This window comes from Rhea americana, unplaced genomic scaffold, assembly GCF_003343005.1.
Source record: "Rhea americana isolate MKP2758 unplaced genomic scaffold, rheAme1 scaffold_19, whole genome shotgun sequence".
Taxonomy (NCBI): Eukaryota; Metazoa; Chordata; class Aves; order Rheiformes; family Rheidae; genus Rhea; species Rhea americana.
Window position 1 is genome coordinate 1,538,080 of NW_028186038.1, and position 14,377 is coordinate 1,552,456.

At 37.7% G+C, this 14,377-nt stretch overlaps 1 protein-coding gene across 1 annotated transcript in view; it reads right to left on the reverse strand.

Moving 5' to 3' along the window:
• Positions 1–14,377, reverse strand: part of CACNA2D3 (calcium voltage-gated channel auxiliary subunit alpha2delta 3) — a 452,513-nt gene that overhangs the window by 19,350 nt on the left and 418,786 nt on the right. Inside the window, exons 32-35 of the mRNA XM_085302579.1 lie at positions 9,374–9,449; positions 5,579–5,631; positions 3,953–4,008; positions 317–428 (exon numbers count right to left, since the gene is read on the reverse strand). Coding sequence (XP_085158705.1) covers positions 317–428; positions 3,953–4,008; positions 5,579–5,631; positions 9,374–9,449 — 297 coding nt within the window. The remainder of the gene's footprint in view (positions 1–316; positions 429–3,952; positions 4,009–5,578; positions 5,632–9,373; positions 9,450–14,377) is intronic.

Genomic DNA, 14,377 nt, shown 5'->3' on the forward strand with positions numbered 1-14,377 from the left:
ATSTAAATCTCTACAGAATTCCCCCTTCGAGCACTGCCTGTATCCAGGAGAAGACTTACAACATTCTCTATTCTTTGGAATTAGCAGAAACCTACTATTGGTTTTATTTTTTTTTCCCTAAGAAAATAATATGCACTGCTTTAATTTAAGAACATCAAACTTCAGATGACCCCTGTAATAAGAGAAATGACACCCTGACAGAGATCATTGTATAAGACAGAACATAGCAGACTTGTACAGTCTTCAGCATAAACYTGAATAATTCAGTTTTACTGCTTTGTCACAAACAGTTGTATAAAAAAATGAAAGCGCTTACTTGAAACAGTCATCGCAAGCAATATTCCCCGTGGTCTCCTTTATAGTGCGTTCGGAAACAAAAGCTGGATATTCAGTATCACAGGGCTCTAGGGTTTGTTTCAACCTCTGCGCTATAGGCAAGGGAAAAAAATATCTTGATGTTAACGTGGGAAGAACGGCATACGGAATTCTGAACAACACAAGATGCTGTATGACAGAGCTCACAGAGAACAGAAATGTTACTCAGCTTCTGCCACCCTGTGAGATTTCCTAGGCAGTGCATAACACTTTATATTTCAATTAAAAAAAAAAAAAAAAAAAAAAAAAGTTTATCCACAGAATGATATTTTGTAAGACATCACCATTAAAGCAGTTATTCATGTTTTAGCCTTTGCCAATACAGTTCATACTCACGTACAAGATTTTATTTTTCTCTGTAGATTCAAGATGGACTTAYTTCAGTGCTACTGTGCATCACTAACTCATTAAGTATGGGTGTTTACATTTATTTGCTAACTAAATTGTGGTACATTTTGCTGAAGCCAGAATACTTTTTTGGATTATGACTTGGCCTCTCTGCAGTGTTACATCACTTAAAATAAACTCTGTGGGTAGGGGGCAGAAGTGTTACCTTGCCCATAAATAATGCTTGACATCTGCTTCCCWAAATAGTAATAGTAAAGACTTTATAACACTCTTCCTCTGAAACCATGGCACTGTAGCGGTGCAAGGGGAAAAAAAACACTACTTGCACCTTAAAGATGGGGAAATTGAGGCACAAGGAAAAAACGTGACTGACTCAAGGTCAAACTACAGAACAGCAATGGAGCTGGGAACTGACTTTCATGTTGAACTACCTATTAGGCAGTCTCTCCCCCTCGTTCCCTTTCTTTTTCTCTCCACCTCTTCATTCTTCCTCAACACAGACATACACTTGCACATCAGCACAAATGTTAAGCCTATCGTAAACTAATTGCTAAGTGAGAAAACAAGACCAAGTGTGACAAAAATAGATTACACTAAACAGGCTCTTGGACTCCTCTTCCATTCCAGRCGGTCTGTTTTAGGAGCAGTGGTGCATCTGTTGCACAGTGCCGGGGCATGAACAAAACTGCATTTGAAATCAGACAGCAGGATACGCACTCCTGAATTATYCTTAATTTCTTTTTATATAATTCAAAGATAAATATTTTCCCAAGAGCACTGAACTCAAGGAAGGTACTAAAGTTGGTCAGAAAAGTTTTGTTATGTCTGACATGTTTCCACTATGATCACACCCTATTTAACAATTTGGCATTTTCTTAAAAATTGTCTGACTAGCTCTACTGCACCTTCTCCCTTTCTCTTCTCTTCTCCTCATCCRTTGCCAAGAACGACTGAAATTTATCTCATCTGTAATTTTGGGGTCTACCCTCACTTGTATCAACATACGGTGCATGTAACAAAGAGSCTGCCAAGGGTCTCAGATTTCCAGCTCCTCCTTAGAGTCTAGAAGATTACTGGGTTGCCCAGGGCTTAGRAAGCCGTTTTCTTCTCTCTCATTTATAAATGTGATTGAGATCACAAAACCTTGTGTAGGAGTATTTTTCCTACCAGGGTTTGTAAATTGGCAAGTGTGCAGGGAATTTCTAGCATCTTCAGCAACGCATGATGCCCTATTACTGTCACAATTTGAGCAGGAAGAAATTTCCATTAGAGAAACTGAAAAATTTTCTGAGCTTTAATAGGCCTTGTTAAGAAAAGTGAAAAAAGCCTGCAAGCTTGTTCATTTTAATTTCATGAGGTGTAGTCATGACTATTACAATTTCTAGTGGCAAGGCAGCATTGACCTAAGAGCACACCTAAGCATGTACTTTTCTCTTTGGCTGAAATCCCTATGTAAATTGTCTCTTGCTTTTGTCTTGCTAATAYCTGCTGATTTCCAAACAAGGATCACGTGCCACCTGATCATATTTGAACAGTGTAAGCAGTTCCACAAAAAGTGATGCTATTCCAACGAGCATGACGAGCTCTTASTCATCAAAGGAATGGAGCAACGAACGATGTACTTAAAACCTCACTTTCAACTCAAACACGAATGGAAATCTCTCAGTCACACTATTTCCATCAAAGTGATGTAGTGATAATGCTTCAAGAAAAGAAGAGGTTGCCAGTTAACAGTGCCTCTCTTCTGCAGTTAAYGCATGCCTGAAAACTAAACAAATGATTATTTCCACGGCACAAAGACAGGCGCTGTCTTTAAAGGACCCTTTCCCAAACTTATAATGCAGGTGCCATTGGATGTCTCATGTCAACAAATATTAAAGCATGTTTGTCCAGCACGCTTGAAAAAAAAAAGGGGAAGTTCCCCATTCCCGCCCACAGCAGCCCTAAAAGCCCGCGGTTCTCGTGAAGCTCCACTTGGTGAGCGCCGCGGCGCTCAGCCGGCGGAGCCGGAGAACCGGCCCGCAGCGTCACGGTGCAGGACGTCAGTCACATCAGGGCAGGAAAGGCTCTGCCTCGCTGGTGGCACCGTCGAAGGGTCCACCTCCCGCAGACATCCGTCCCGGCCCTCCCTCCGCGCGCGCCGGCCCGGGCTCGCTGCCGCGCTGCCCGCTCGGTCCGGACGCAGCCCTTTCCTCCAGGAGCTCCTCCGCCGCTCCACTACTCCAGGGCATCAGGATGTTCCATTTTCCCCACACTTCAACTTTTGCCAGGATCTTACTCCAGCAGAAGGGCAGTCATTAGACTGCCGGGCAATGAGAAGATGAATTAACGCCTAAAGTAGTACTTTTATCCCCTGCTTTACTATGGAATATGCAAATCAGAAACACAGGCTGAACAATTCAATTTAAATTATTATACCAATAAATGGCATGCTCTACAATTTGCCTAGGAAATAGCCAATTGAAGAGCAATCTGCCTTTTACTTTTGAGCAACACTTCTGAAATGTCATAAAAAGTCTGGCAAAATTATTATAAGAGAGTTGAAATTCAGCACTTGTAACTCTTATGGGAGCTGTTGAAATTTGCGTTCATTATTACTTCTGATGAAGCCTCCACATTTCAGAATTTATTTTGAGTAAATTCATTTTTAATTCATCTAGGTTTTATTTTTAAACGCCTATTTCAAATTATAAGATAAAACAAAATACACTTTAATCTTGCTTAAAAATAAAAACATGAGATTTATCATCTAAGCCTGAAAAATCTTTTTCTAGAACTTATATAGATATGATCAGGTTCCTGTGGAATTTTGATTAAACAGCATTTTCCACACAATAATCCCCTAAACACTACAACAGCTCTACAAAAAAAAAAAAAAAAAAAAAAAAAAAAAAAAAAAAGGAGTATTAGCAGAAAAAGGCTAGTAGAGTAATTGCTTCACTTATAAAGACTGTTTTTGAATGAAGGGAAAATTTTAAAAAAAATAATCATAATTTTCTACTATTTTAATTTTTCCTTTATACAAGTGCTCTGTACTCCCCAGAGTACTCACAAGCACTTTCTGATTATTCATAGAAGAAGATCTGTTTTGGGAAAGACTGAACAAGCAGAGGATGATGATATGGTAGATAAATTATTGTTATTTGAAGTTTCTTAGTTAATCTAAAACATCTTACCCGTACCTGAATTTTTAATACCCAATACAGCCAGGAATAAAATTTACACTTACCTTTTGCTGTTAGATCAGAATGCCACCAACTGCATAGATTAAATTCCACAAGGAACCTAAACAAATGATTTTTCTTATTACCCCACAATGTTTTCAAAACACTAAACTGTCAGTACCATTAATCTTATTTTAAATAAAAGCTAACACAAAATTGACACTCATATTGCTGGAATAACTCTAGGGTCATTATCTTTTGCTACGGTCATATTTTCACTAGGTCATATTGCACCATTGAGAAGTTATTCTGAAATCAATCCTATCAATAAACCATAGATTTACCTACTATTAATCAGAAGCTCTTACTTGAAGTGTCCATTAAAATTCTCAGTGCAGGGCAGCCTGCAGTGTTTTCACTGCTCACCATTATTTATAGCTTTTTTCCATTATGCAGCATATTCTGACTCTAATATTTTTCATATTTTATTATATTAAATATAATAATCTTAATATTTTTATATTTAAAAATGCAATATTTTCTGAACATAGTACTGAAGTATATTTTCTCATGTTACTTCTGGATCTAAAATAATAATCATGTTTTATTTCTATTAGTCATCTTATTGATTAACTAGTGTCTAATCAATTCTAACTACACTTGTAGCAAATCGCATTTCCCACTTAAATATATGGCAATTTACTTTAAAGAATGGACTGACACATATCAGTCAAACAGTTGTCACCGTAAGTATAAAGAATGTGAACTGAACATCCAGTTTATCATATGGACACAAAACTACAGTATTTTTAAATACAGAAAGTTTCTTACAATTTTTGAAACTGGTGTTATGGAGAGTCTCATTTTAACATGATTTCTTTTCCTGATATGTACTTCGAAAACTCAATTTAAGATCAATTTCTGCACGCTGGCAATAGCCATCCAGTTAATTTTCCTTAAATCTTATTGCAACCATTCTGATGAAAGGTCATATAATTAAAACAATTAAAACAAAACAGCTACAGGAAAAGACTAGTTCTATTTCTGGAGATAAAATTCACTTAAATCTGCAATTCTGCTGTCTGATCTGATAAGAACAATAATAAATGTACAGATTAGTAACACAAAACACATTTTAAGGCTTCCTTCTCATTGAATGTTATTTCTCTGTGACTTCTTAGGCAGTCTCTTTTAAAAGATAACGCTCATTACGTGTTAACTTAAATTATTAGAACTATTAGAGAAGGTAAAAAATTCAACAGCACACATAGGGAACACCTTGATCTGGCACACGCGGTAAAGGGTCCATCTTACAGAAATTTATGAAATCTCAAACGCCACAATGAATCACTGCAACAGTCTGCTGTAGTGACAACAGCCCACCCAAGCAGCATTACAAACAGCCAGACATTTATGTTAAATTTAACAGTAACCACAATAATAAATTTGGTTTGTATATAGTAAGCTGCTAGACTTACTAAGCAAAGACATACGGATATAAGTGATGACCATGAATAACATAATAGAAGTTGCAACTGTGCATTCATTAGGTCAAATTTTTCTCAGGTTTTAGCAATGCTAAATTGAAAGGAAAAAGTTGAAAAAATTTAACTAAATTTAAAATAGTATAATAAAACAGCACAAGGTAGGAGAAAAGAACAAATATTAAGTTCTTAATAAAATTTACTTACAAGACAAGTTCAGTCATTATCCATTTTACTGCAGCAAAGAAGGCATTATAAGGCTGAAGAGAAGCAACTTATTTAATAAAAAGGCAAAACATGCGGTATCTATACCTTAACTGAATTCTCCATGTAAAGACAATGTTATGGATATTCAAATGCATGGAAAGCATGAGAAAAAGAAGAGCAGTTTTTTCTTAAAGATTAAAAGCAGGAAAAAATCTTAATTATTGTATTGAATAATAAAACACATTGTCATGAAATTTCCTTCACATGTGGTCCTCTACACAGATTATCATTATGAAAAGGAAAGTTTTGCAAATGATTCTTAAGTATTTAACCTCTAGGGGTTCCTATTTCCCAGGCTATTGCTGGAGGAACAGTTCTGGTAGATAACATGAGCTTTTCTTAGGCTGCAGTTCACGGACTTGCCTCTGTATAATGTAAATCTATATTCATTGCCTCAGTCTAATTAGGGAAAGAAAAGCTTCTGAAGTTTTAATTTGCCTAGATGAAGTTATCAGTGTCATACTGAAGGCCCAGCTGTAAGCAGTGTAAGTAATTTTTAAGATTCTTCTCCATTCCCTCTGTTTTTCTGGATAATATCAAATAAAGCAAATACTTAAAAAAAAAAATGTGTTTAGAGAATTTCTAATGTATGTTGAATATTTGGGTTTTTTAAAAGAATGTCAGCCGGATTATTCATTTTGAAAGAATCTTGGGCAGGAAAGTCAACTTCCATAAATCTGGAAAGAATAACCCACTCTTGTTTCACTTACTCGCGGCAGGGGCTTTGGGCTGCCTAGAATTTGCAGGTTTATTTTCGGAGCCGGTCCCAGCAGAGGGTTGTGGCGCGCAGGGGCGTTGAGCGGACCGCTCGGAGGGCCGCGCTCCCGCGGGAACGGGGCCGGGGGCCCGCGGCGCCGGCGGCCCCGCGCCGAGCAGCGCGCAGCCCCCGCGGCGCAGGCGGCTCGAACGGCAAAGCGGCACGATGCCGGAAACCTGAGACAGGCCGGGTTTTCTCCCAGTGGGGACTGTCTTTCAGGGAAAGCTAAACCATGTTATTACACCCATTAGGAAAAGGTGGGTCAAGTCTTTCCTAAAGATGAAAAGAAAATTTCAGCTCTTTGGGACATTTTATTTATTTTCTTTCCATATCCGAAACCTTGAAATCTTCCATACCAGTAACTGAAAATTTCATTCTGAAGTAACCAAAATTACCTACTTTGGCAATGTTGCATACTTTTGTTTTGGTAATGGCAAATGATATAGTAAAATAATATATATTTAATGTAAAATATACTAGGTTTTATAAAGCTAATGCTTTTAACATGAGAGCTAAAACAAAATGAAACAAACTCTTTCAACATAACTGAAACAAAAGATTATGCTAGGACACAAAGTAAGAAAAAGAGTTTGTTTTTAAAATTTTAGTGGAAAAAGTTTTCAAGGCACGGAAATCAAGGCACCCTTATGAAATGTGATTTTACCAAGACAGCATTTTCCASTCAAATACTGTTCCCTCAAAACCTGTGACCTGTTTTATTCTCCATATATATTTAAAACAACTAAGCCAAAGGAACTGACCTGGGTGACCCTATGGCACTAATCCATTTGTAACAAGGTAGTAGAACCAATTTTAGTAGAAATTAGTAGATATCACGGAGAGTTATCTAGGACTTGAATAAATTAAACTGAGAAAATATGCTAAGTAACAAAGCATCTAGATATCTATTAAGAAGCAATATCATACAGTAAAGGAAGGGACCAGATTATCTACAATGCTTGTCCATGCCTAACTTATCTTTTAGCCTCACAGCCTAAAAGTCAGTAATAGAAACAGGAGTCAAGTCCTGACTCCCGCTTTGCACAATTTTAGCAGAACATTGTGAGAGACCCTTCAAAGCCACAGTCTTTGCTGCCTATGCTCCACTCCTAGACTGTTTACAATGAGAAACCAAATACTAGTTTCTTAACTTTTTAAGGGGTCTCAGTTGTGTCCCTGTATCTATGCCCGTATTTGTACAGCGATAATTCTGAAATAGAAGGATAAACGTCTCTGAACAAACATGGTACTGATGCAGAAARTGAGCCGAAAGCTGCCTAATAACCTGACCTACACAAGCAGGACTGTGCAATAAAACACAGAAACGCATTACTTTTGAGGAATGTATCTCTACCTGTTTTTATTGCAAGTTCTYGTTGTAATTCCTCCGTAGTCATGATTATTAAAAGTGAATGAATCAGTGGAAAATAATAACCTATAGCTCTCCCCAYCTTTCAAGGTGAACCTGACAAAAACTCACTTGAGGTTTAAAAGGAAAGCTTGGCTATCTTCAAAAATATAAATAAAGAACATGTTCACCAYGTCTTGGGGTACCCCACAATCGCTCCATTTTTTTTTTTTCCCCTCAGTAAACAGAGCGTGGGCAAAAATTGAAATAAGGAAAATCTCTTGGATAAAAGCCTGCTTGGAAGAAAGAAGTGCTTCAGCTCGGCATGCTGGGTGCTTATGCAAACTGAGCAGAAGCTCCACGCCTTGGGATGGAAGGCTGTTACTAGCAGTTTTAATATATTTTAAAATTTTCCATGCAAATGTGATTCACAGCATCCTTTATTTATTATTTCACTGGGAGTTAAATATCCATTGCACAGCCTGGAACTCATGATACTGAGTTAGTCTTTTTCCAGGTCCAGGCCTTAGCAGATAACAGACAGATACATGCAGTAAATCCATATTTGCAGTATTTTAAAACACATGGGATCATGTAAATGAGAACATCTCAAACTGCATATGACTATTAAACAAACCATAGAAGCTCTATATTTATATATAATTATAGACCATAGATACTACGTATTTATAGATATTTGGAAGTTGCCAGAACTTAKGTATTTATCCAACAATTTACATAACTATGTGTAGACTGAGTTTTTCTAGCTGCTGGAGCCTTGTGCACTTAAAAATATCAAATGCTAGATAACTTTTCTGGCCTGGTAAAGTTGTTAGAGCATTTTGATGCTGCCTTTACCCATTATTTKTTCATGCTAAAACAGTCATATATTTATTAAAAGTTTCTTTTTAATATGCAAGAACTACGGTTTATCTAGCACTTTATCAGTTCAAACTGATATAGTACTCTGTACAATGTATAAGTGATCATAAAATGGCCTTAGAGTTATTTACTCCAAGTTATTAACTTAAAGTTATTAACTTAGTGTATGATCTGGCAACAAGTAGAAGCTACCCTTGCCAGACCCAGCTTGACTCTAATGAGGCCTTGCAGAGGGACAGGGTTTGTATTCAGAGCTAATTAGAAGACGAAGAACTAAATGATCATTGAAATCCTACTTTAAAAGGTATCWTCTTTAAATACTGGGAAAATGTATTAAAAACATTGACTTGTGTTTGCTCTGTAAATGAACCAATCCTTTCATATAACAAAACCCTCAGTTTTTAATTTGAATTGAATATTTCCATGTGTGTTTGTGTTTACATACTGAAAACATAYATTTGATTCCAGCCTCCCAAACACGAGCATCCATATGGGACAAAGGATGTTCTGACAGCGCCTCCGAAATGGTGGTCCAGTATTAAAAATGATTGTATAAGGATTTGAACTTGTAAATGCTTAACACTTTGCATTTGTTTATAATAAACCATTCCTCTTATGCACTATGATAAACGCAAGAGCTGTAAGCATTCCAAATTAAAATTATGGGCTTACAATGGCCATGATGTGTTTGCAACAATTTTCTTTGATGATTGCATGGAAAGGTGCTCAGAAAATTAACTATACTTACGTCCAGTAAGCTATGGGCACTGTCGCTACTCTCTTTGTTTGTTCTACACATGGCCTGGTAGTCATAAAGTGTAATTCTACAGAGAAGAACAGAAAACTTCTTGACTAAAAGAAGAAAACACACTGGAACAAAATGATATTATGGAACAGCCTGCCTACAAAGTAGACAGACAAATAAAAACTGTAAGGATGGCAGGGAAGAGAGGGAAATGGGTCATTAAAATGCTTTACACATGAAGGAGAATAAAGGTAAGAAACAGTGTGGAAACTTTGTAAGGATTTTATCAAACCGTGGAACAAAGCAAAGGCGTAATTGGGAGAAAACAGGGAAGATGCACCACACACCATGTGATAAACAATGCAAGGAGGAAGAGAATATACATTCAACATGAYGCTTAAACAATTGGTTCTGGACTGAGAGCAGCACATTTAGCCCCAGAATGTGAAAGAACCTACGCATTTGAGGGGCTTCTCACAAGAGACCACGCTGGCCCTCCAAAAAATGCAAGAAGACATTTCTACTGTCCTAGCATCTCAGAGCATAACTTGTAATTTGAAAACCTGGTGTTTCTTCCAAAGACAGCGTGAATGTCAGTGTACTCAATACACAGACAATTGAAAAAGGATGGGTTTCCTTTTGCTTCTTTTAATGAGGGCAAATATTCCACGTCAAATAGMTGCTGTAATTAACATATGCTAGAAGCCTCCTCAGATGCATAGTCAACAGGGAAATTTCTTTCTGCTATTGATTTTACTCGTCRTTGAAACACCTTAGAGATCTAAATGTAAAATCCAGAACTCAGAGATAGTATATGGAAATGTGACTATTTCTCTAAATCTGTCTGTCCATAGAACAATTAATTGATTATGTCCATCCACAGAAAAAGCATTTAACATCTGTAATAGATGTAGAATAGAATCTTTATCTGACAAATTGCAACAAGTGTAAATATATACAAGTTACTAATATCGTTTGAACATATCCATTTGACTTTTGCATCAAGAAGGATAAGGGAACAGACCTCACATAAATGGTTTTAAATGTATGAGATGGGACTTCAATGTTTTGTGATGTGTGCCTTGTTTCTAAGTGAAGAGCAAAGGGCAGCACACAAATTTGGCTATGGAAAGGATGTCTCAGAAGCTGCCAAAACCGGGTCATGAAATGCATTCAGCATCACCAAGAGGCATTCTGCACTGCATGCCATGAAACGTTGCAACCTGTACCAATAAAATGCTGTAATCCATACCAGTAAAAACTGCGTATAATTTTTCTTAACTAATTTTGTGACAGCAGCCATCCCTAAAAGCTTCWGCACTGCATTTTGTTTTTGGCTCGCAGGCACAATATCTAAATACATTGGCTCTTGCAGCTTCAACTAACCATTTAGTACATGGCCATACTGCTCAYATTATTGACTTTATCTTATACTCAGAACAGAAATGGCTAAACCGCCACTGTTTTCTGGACTGGCAGAGAGAGGCACATGGGAGACAAACGCATAACTGGAGACCTAAACATGGGTGTAAGTTGAACACTGACCATACTTGGCAGAATCACGCCCACAGCCAGATCCGCGCACACAGATCTGCCAAGACAAACAGAGCAGTACATGGTGTAAGCTGTGCTGCCCGTACGGCCTGCAGTAATACACCACTTCCTCCAGCTTTTTTTTCCTCCCRTTAACCATGGTCAGAATCCAGCCCCTGTAATGTAATCTCTCCACCTCAGCCTTTCCACTCTCGGTGTTAGCTCAACTGTTTTATTCCTCTAGATCTAAGGACCGTGTTGTATGTCCACAGGGACCTCCTAGCAATGGCAGCAACTGGTTAGTGCACAGGCAAGGACACTCCACAGATTTTAACTTGCTCTCTGCAGAACAGCCCAGGAAATCTGTGCTGCTTGAATGGTCCCATCCTACTTGATTCACTGTCTAGTGTTCCGAGTAGAATAGCGTTCAGGTTATTCTTTATTCTTTGCGAAAGATTTTTCAATAGAATAAGTTTGGTGATTATCCACTTGGCATGTGGAAGTACAGTCATTTTCTCCACTTTCAATTCCAGACACAAGAACGGTTTAGCTAGTCTGTGGGCTTCTTTATTCTATTAAGAGGTATTAATCAAATACCATTAGAGTGTGTCATTTAGAAATCTGTTATAATTTCAAATTCAGTTTCACAGACTGGAAAGAGGCTTTYCCCCCCTCAATATTAGTATTTGTTTGTATTACATTTCTTGAGATGTAATAATAGTTTCTTTAAATGCTCAAAGATAAAAGGTCAAAAAAGATTGAAATATGTACTTGCACAAATAAACACAATTAATATTGCACCCAGACATGCCATTTTATATTTTTCTGGATTGTCTTATTGTACTGTAGGCAGTATACAACTATCTAAGATTGCATTATGAATAAGAGGAACAAAAATATTAAAACATACGCAGTCAAATACAATTGCATTTAACAAGAAATACTAAGCTTTAAAGTGATGTCAGAGGGGAGGAGTTGTAATAAAAAATTCAAAATCATGGTGGAATACTGCAGAATTGTTGTTTGGCGATGTTTGAGTATCAGCAGATGACAGTACAATGAAGCTTTAGCAAATATATATAAAGGTGTTGCTGGTGMGAAGGTGCTGTTTCAGGAACAAACTAGAAAATAGATAATGTATCCTGGCAGAAAAAAAAAATGGAGCAAATGTTTAGAAAGATACATGCCAGGCACGCATTTCTTAATAATAAAAATCTGGAATAAGTTCTGCTTTTTGAACAACGCATTCATCATCATAATTATTTTCGAAGTAGGTAAGTTCAACACCTACCTGAAAGTCTCTAAAGACAATTCAAACAAGTACAACATAGGATGTGCAAATTATATCAGCAAAAGCATTACTGCYAGACATTCTTACAAAGACCTGATTCTTCGCCACTAAAAGCAAATGGGAATTTTGCAATACGTTTTCAAGATCAGTAGATGAAACCCATAACCATGCTGAAATYCGAACACTGCAACATATTGAATCAATTTTGGGCTCTCACTCTGCGTCACTATGAATGACATTAAAGCTCAGTATAAATGGGTTCCATGGCATTTACAAATTCAAATATAGTTTTGTTTTGGTTTTATTCTTGGAAATGTAATAGGAAGGTAAAAGCCTTCCAGTCCTATTCCTTGTTAAGGCTACTGCAATATTGGTAGTCAAAACACCGGCCTAAGATACTGTGGTGCCTTCTGTGTCCAGGTGTCATTTCTAGAGTGCTGTTTTATTGCTAATGTCTTTCTGAGCCATTATAAAATAAGCTTTCCTATCATTCAGACAGATTTAACCAACTATTGCAGAAAGGCTTCTAAATTACCCCTTTTGACGTGACTGCAGCTTTAAATACCTGTTTGCAGCTACCTGTATCCTGTTCAGCTGAATGCAGCTAGTGAACATGATAATTGCCTGCTTCCTGTGATCTAAATTTAAGGCTGTCTACATGCCCGGCTCCCCACTGCGTGCCACAGCACTTCACAGGAGTACTTTGCTCCCGCTGCAGATAACACGCTCTGACATCCCCGTGCCACTAACTGCCCCTTTTTACATACCTCATCGCTGAAGCCTACCGAAAATTGCTTTCAAAAGCAGTCGTAARACAGATATGGACTATTTGCAATAATCTTTAAATAATGGAAAATAACTTTCCAACAATTAAATGTGCACCTCCATTGCATACAACTTCAGGGGCCAAATACATTTTTGTGAAAATCTTTTTATAGCCAATTTCCTGATATAGTAAATTCCAGTCTTGTACTTTGCAATGTACTTACCCCTGAGTACAAATCTGGTTCAAGAAAATTAAATTTCTAAGAACTACTAGCAGCACAGCCTATATTAACAGATGTACTCTTCTGCTTTCAGCCAGATTTTCAGCACATGTATGATTTTCTAGCTGGTAGTGTAAAATGTCACAACCGACAACTGTAATAGCAAAAAGATCTTCAGTGCATAAATTTCAAATATTTTTTCATCAGTTCAAGACATTCGGGGACAGTCATARAATTTGTAGGAATATCTAGCTTAATATTGTTCTGTCTTGTCATGGAAGTAAACCTCAACCAAAAAAAAGGAAGAAGGGCTCAGAAAAACAAACGTAGGAAGTTGATAATAAAGGAAATCTTGCCCTAATTACTGACGCTACCCTTTACTTATTAGTCTAAGCAAAAACAAATGGTGAGTACAATTCACTTCTGATGGAGGGATGTTCTTACACTCAAACATGGCTGGGCAACCTGTCCTGCACTCTCACGGCAGCAGGGGAAGAGGAGGAGGATGGACGGTATTGAATGGTATCAAGAGTAAACTAGGGTCCTAAATCTAGAAAGGGTCCTTGTGGGGAGGTAGCAGGGCACTGCAGGAAAACCCATGCTCTTACTGCCCRGGTTCTCCCTCCTTCACTGACAGGTTATTACAGTGTCCAGAAGCCGTCAGTCTAATCCCTTTCACCACCACTAACATCAAGGAAAAGGATAAACCTAAATTACAGTATTTGACAAAACAGATTTGTCATCACTTATCTTTGGCTTTAACATTCAACTATTCTTAATTGCCAAGATGCTGCAAAGCATAGCGTTTATAAAAATGACAACTCCACCCGCTATTTTCAGGACATAGAAGGACGACCCTTTCGCACAGCACACATCTGGGGTCTTCTTTAAGTGGGTAAAAGTATTCCCGTATAACTAATACATTGCATGAAATCGGTAGTGAAATTCACGGAGACGTAACCTTTAAACTACACCTGAGCTCGGCTCCGTGACAGCTAGTTTTAGACGTCACATGGACGAAACACGAGCAGAGAACATGCTGCATAGCAGTGCTGGAGTTTCAGAGCACAGGTACGAGATGTGCATCTAGTAAAYGCAAAAAAATCAGAACAGGGCTCTCGTAATTGGTAACGTCAACAGGGAAGCGACACACAGTTCCCTGTTCTTCAGTACCTACAGGCAGCGCGCGGTTGGGAA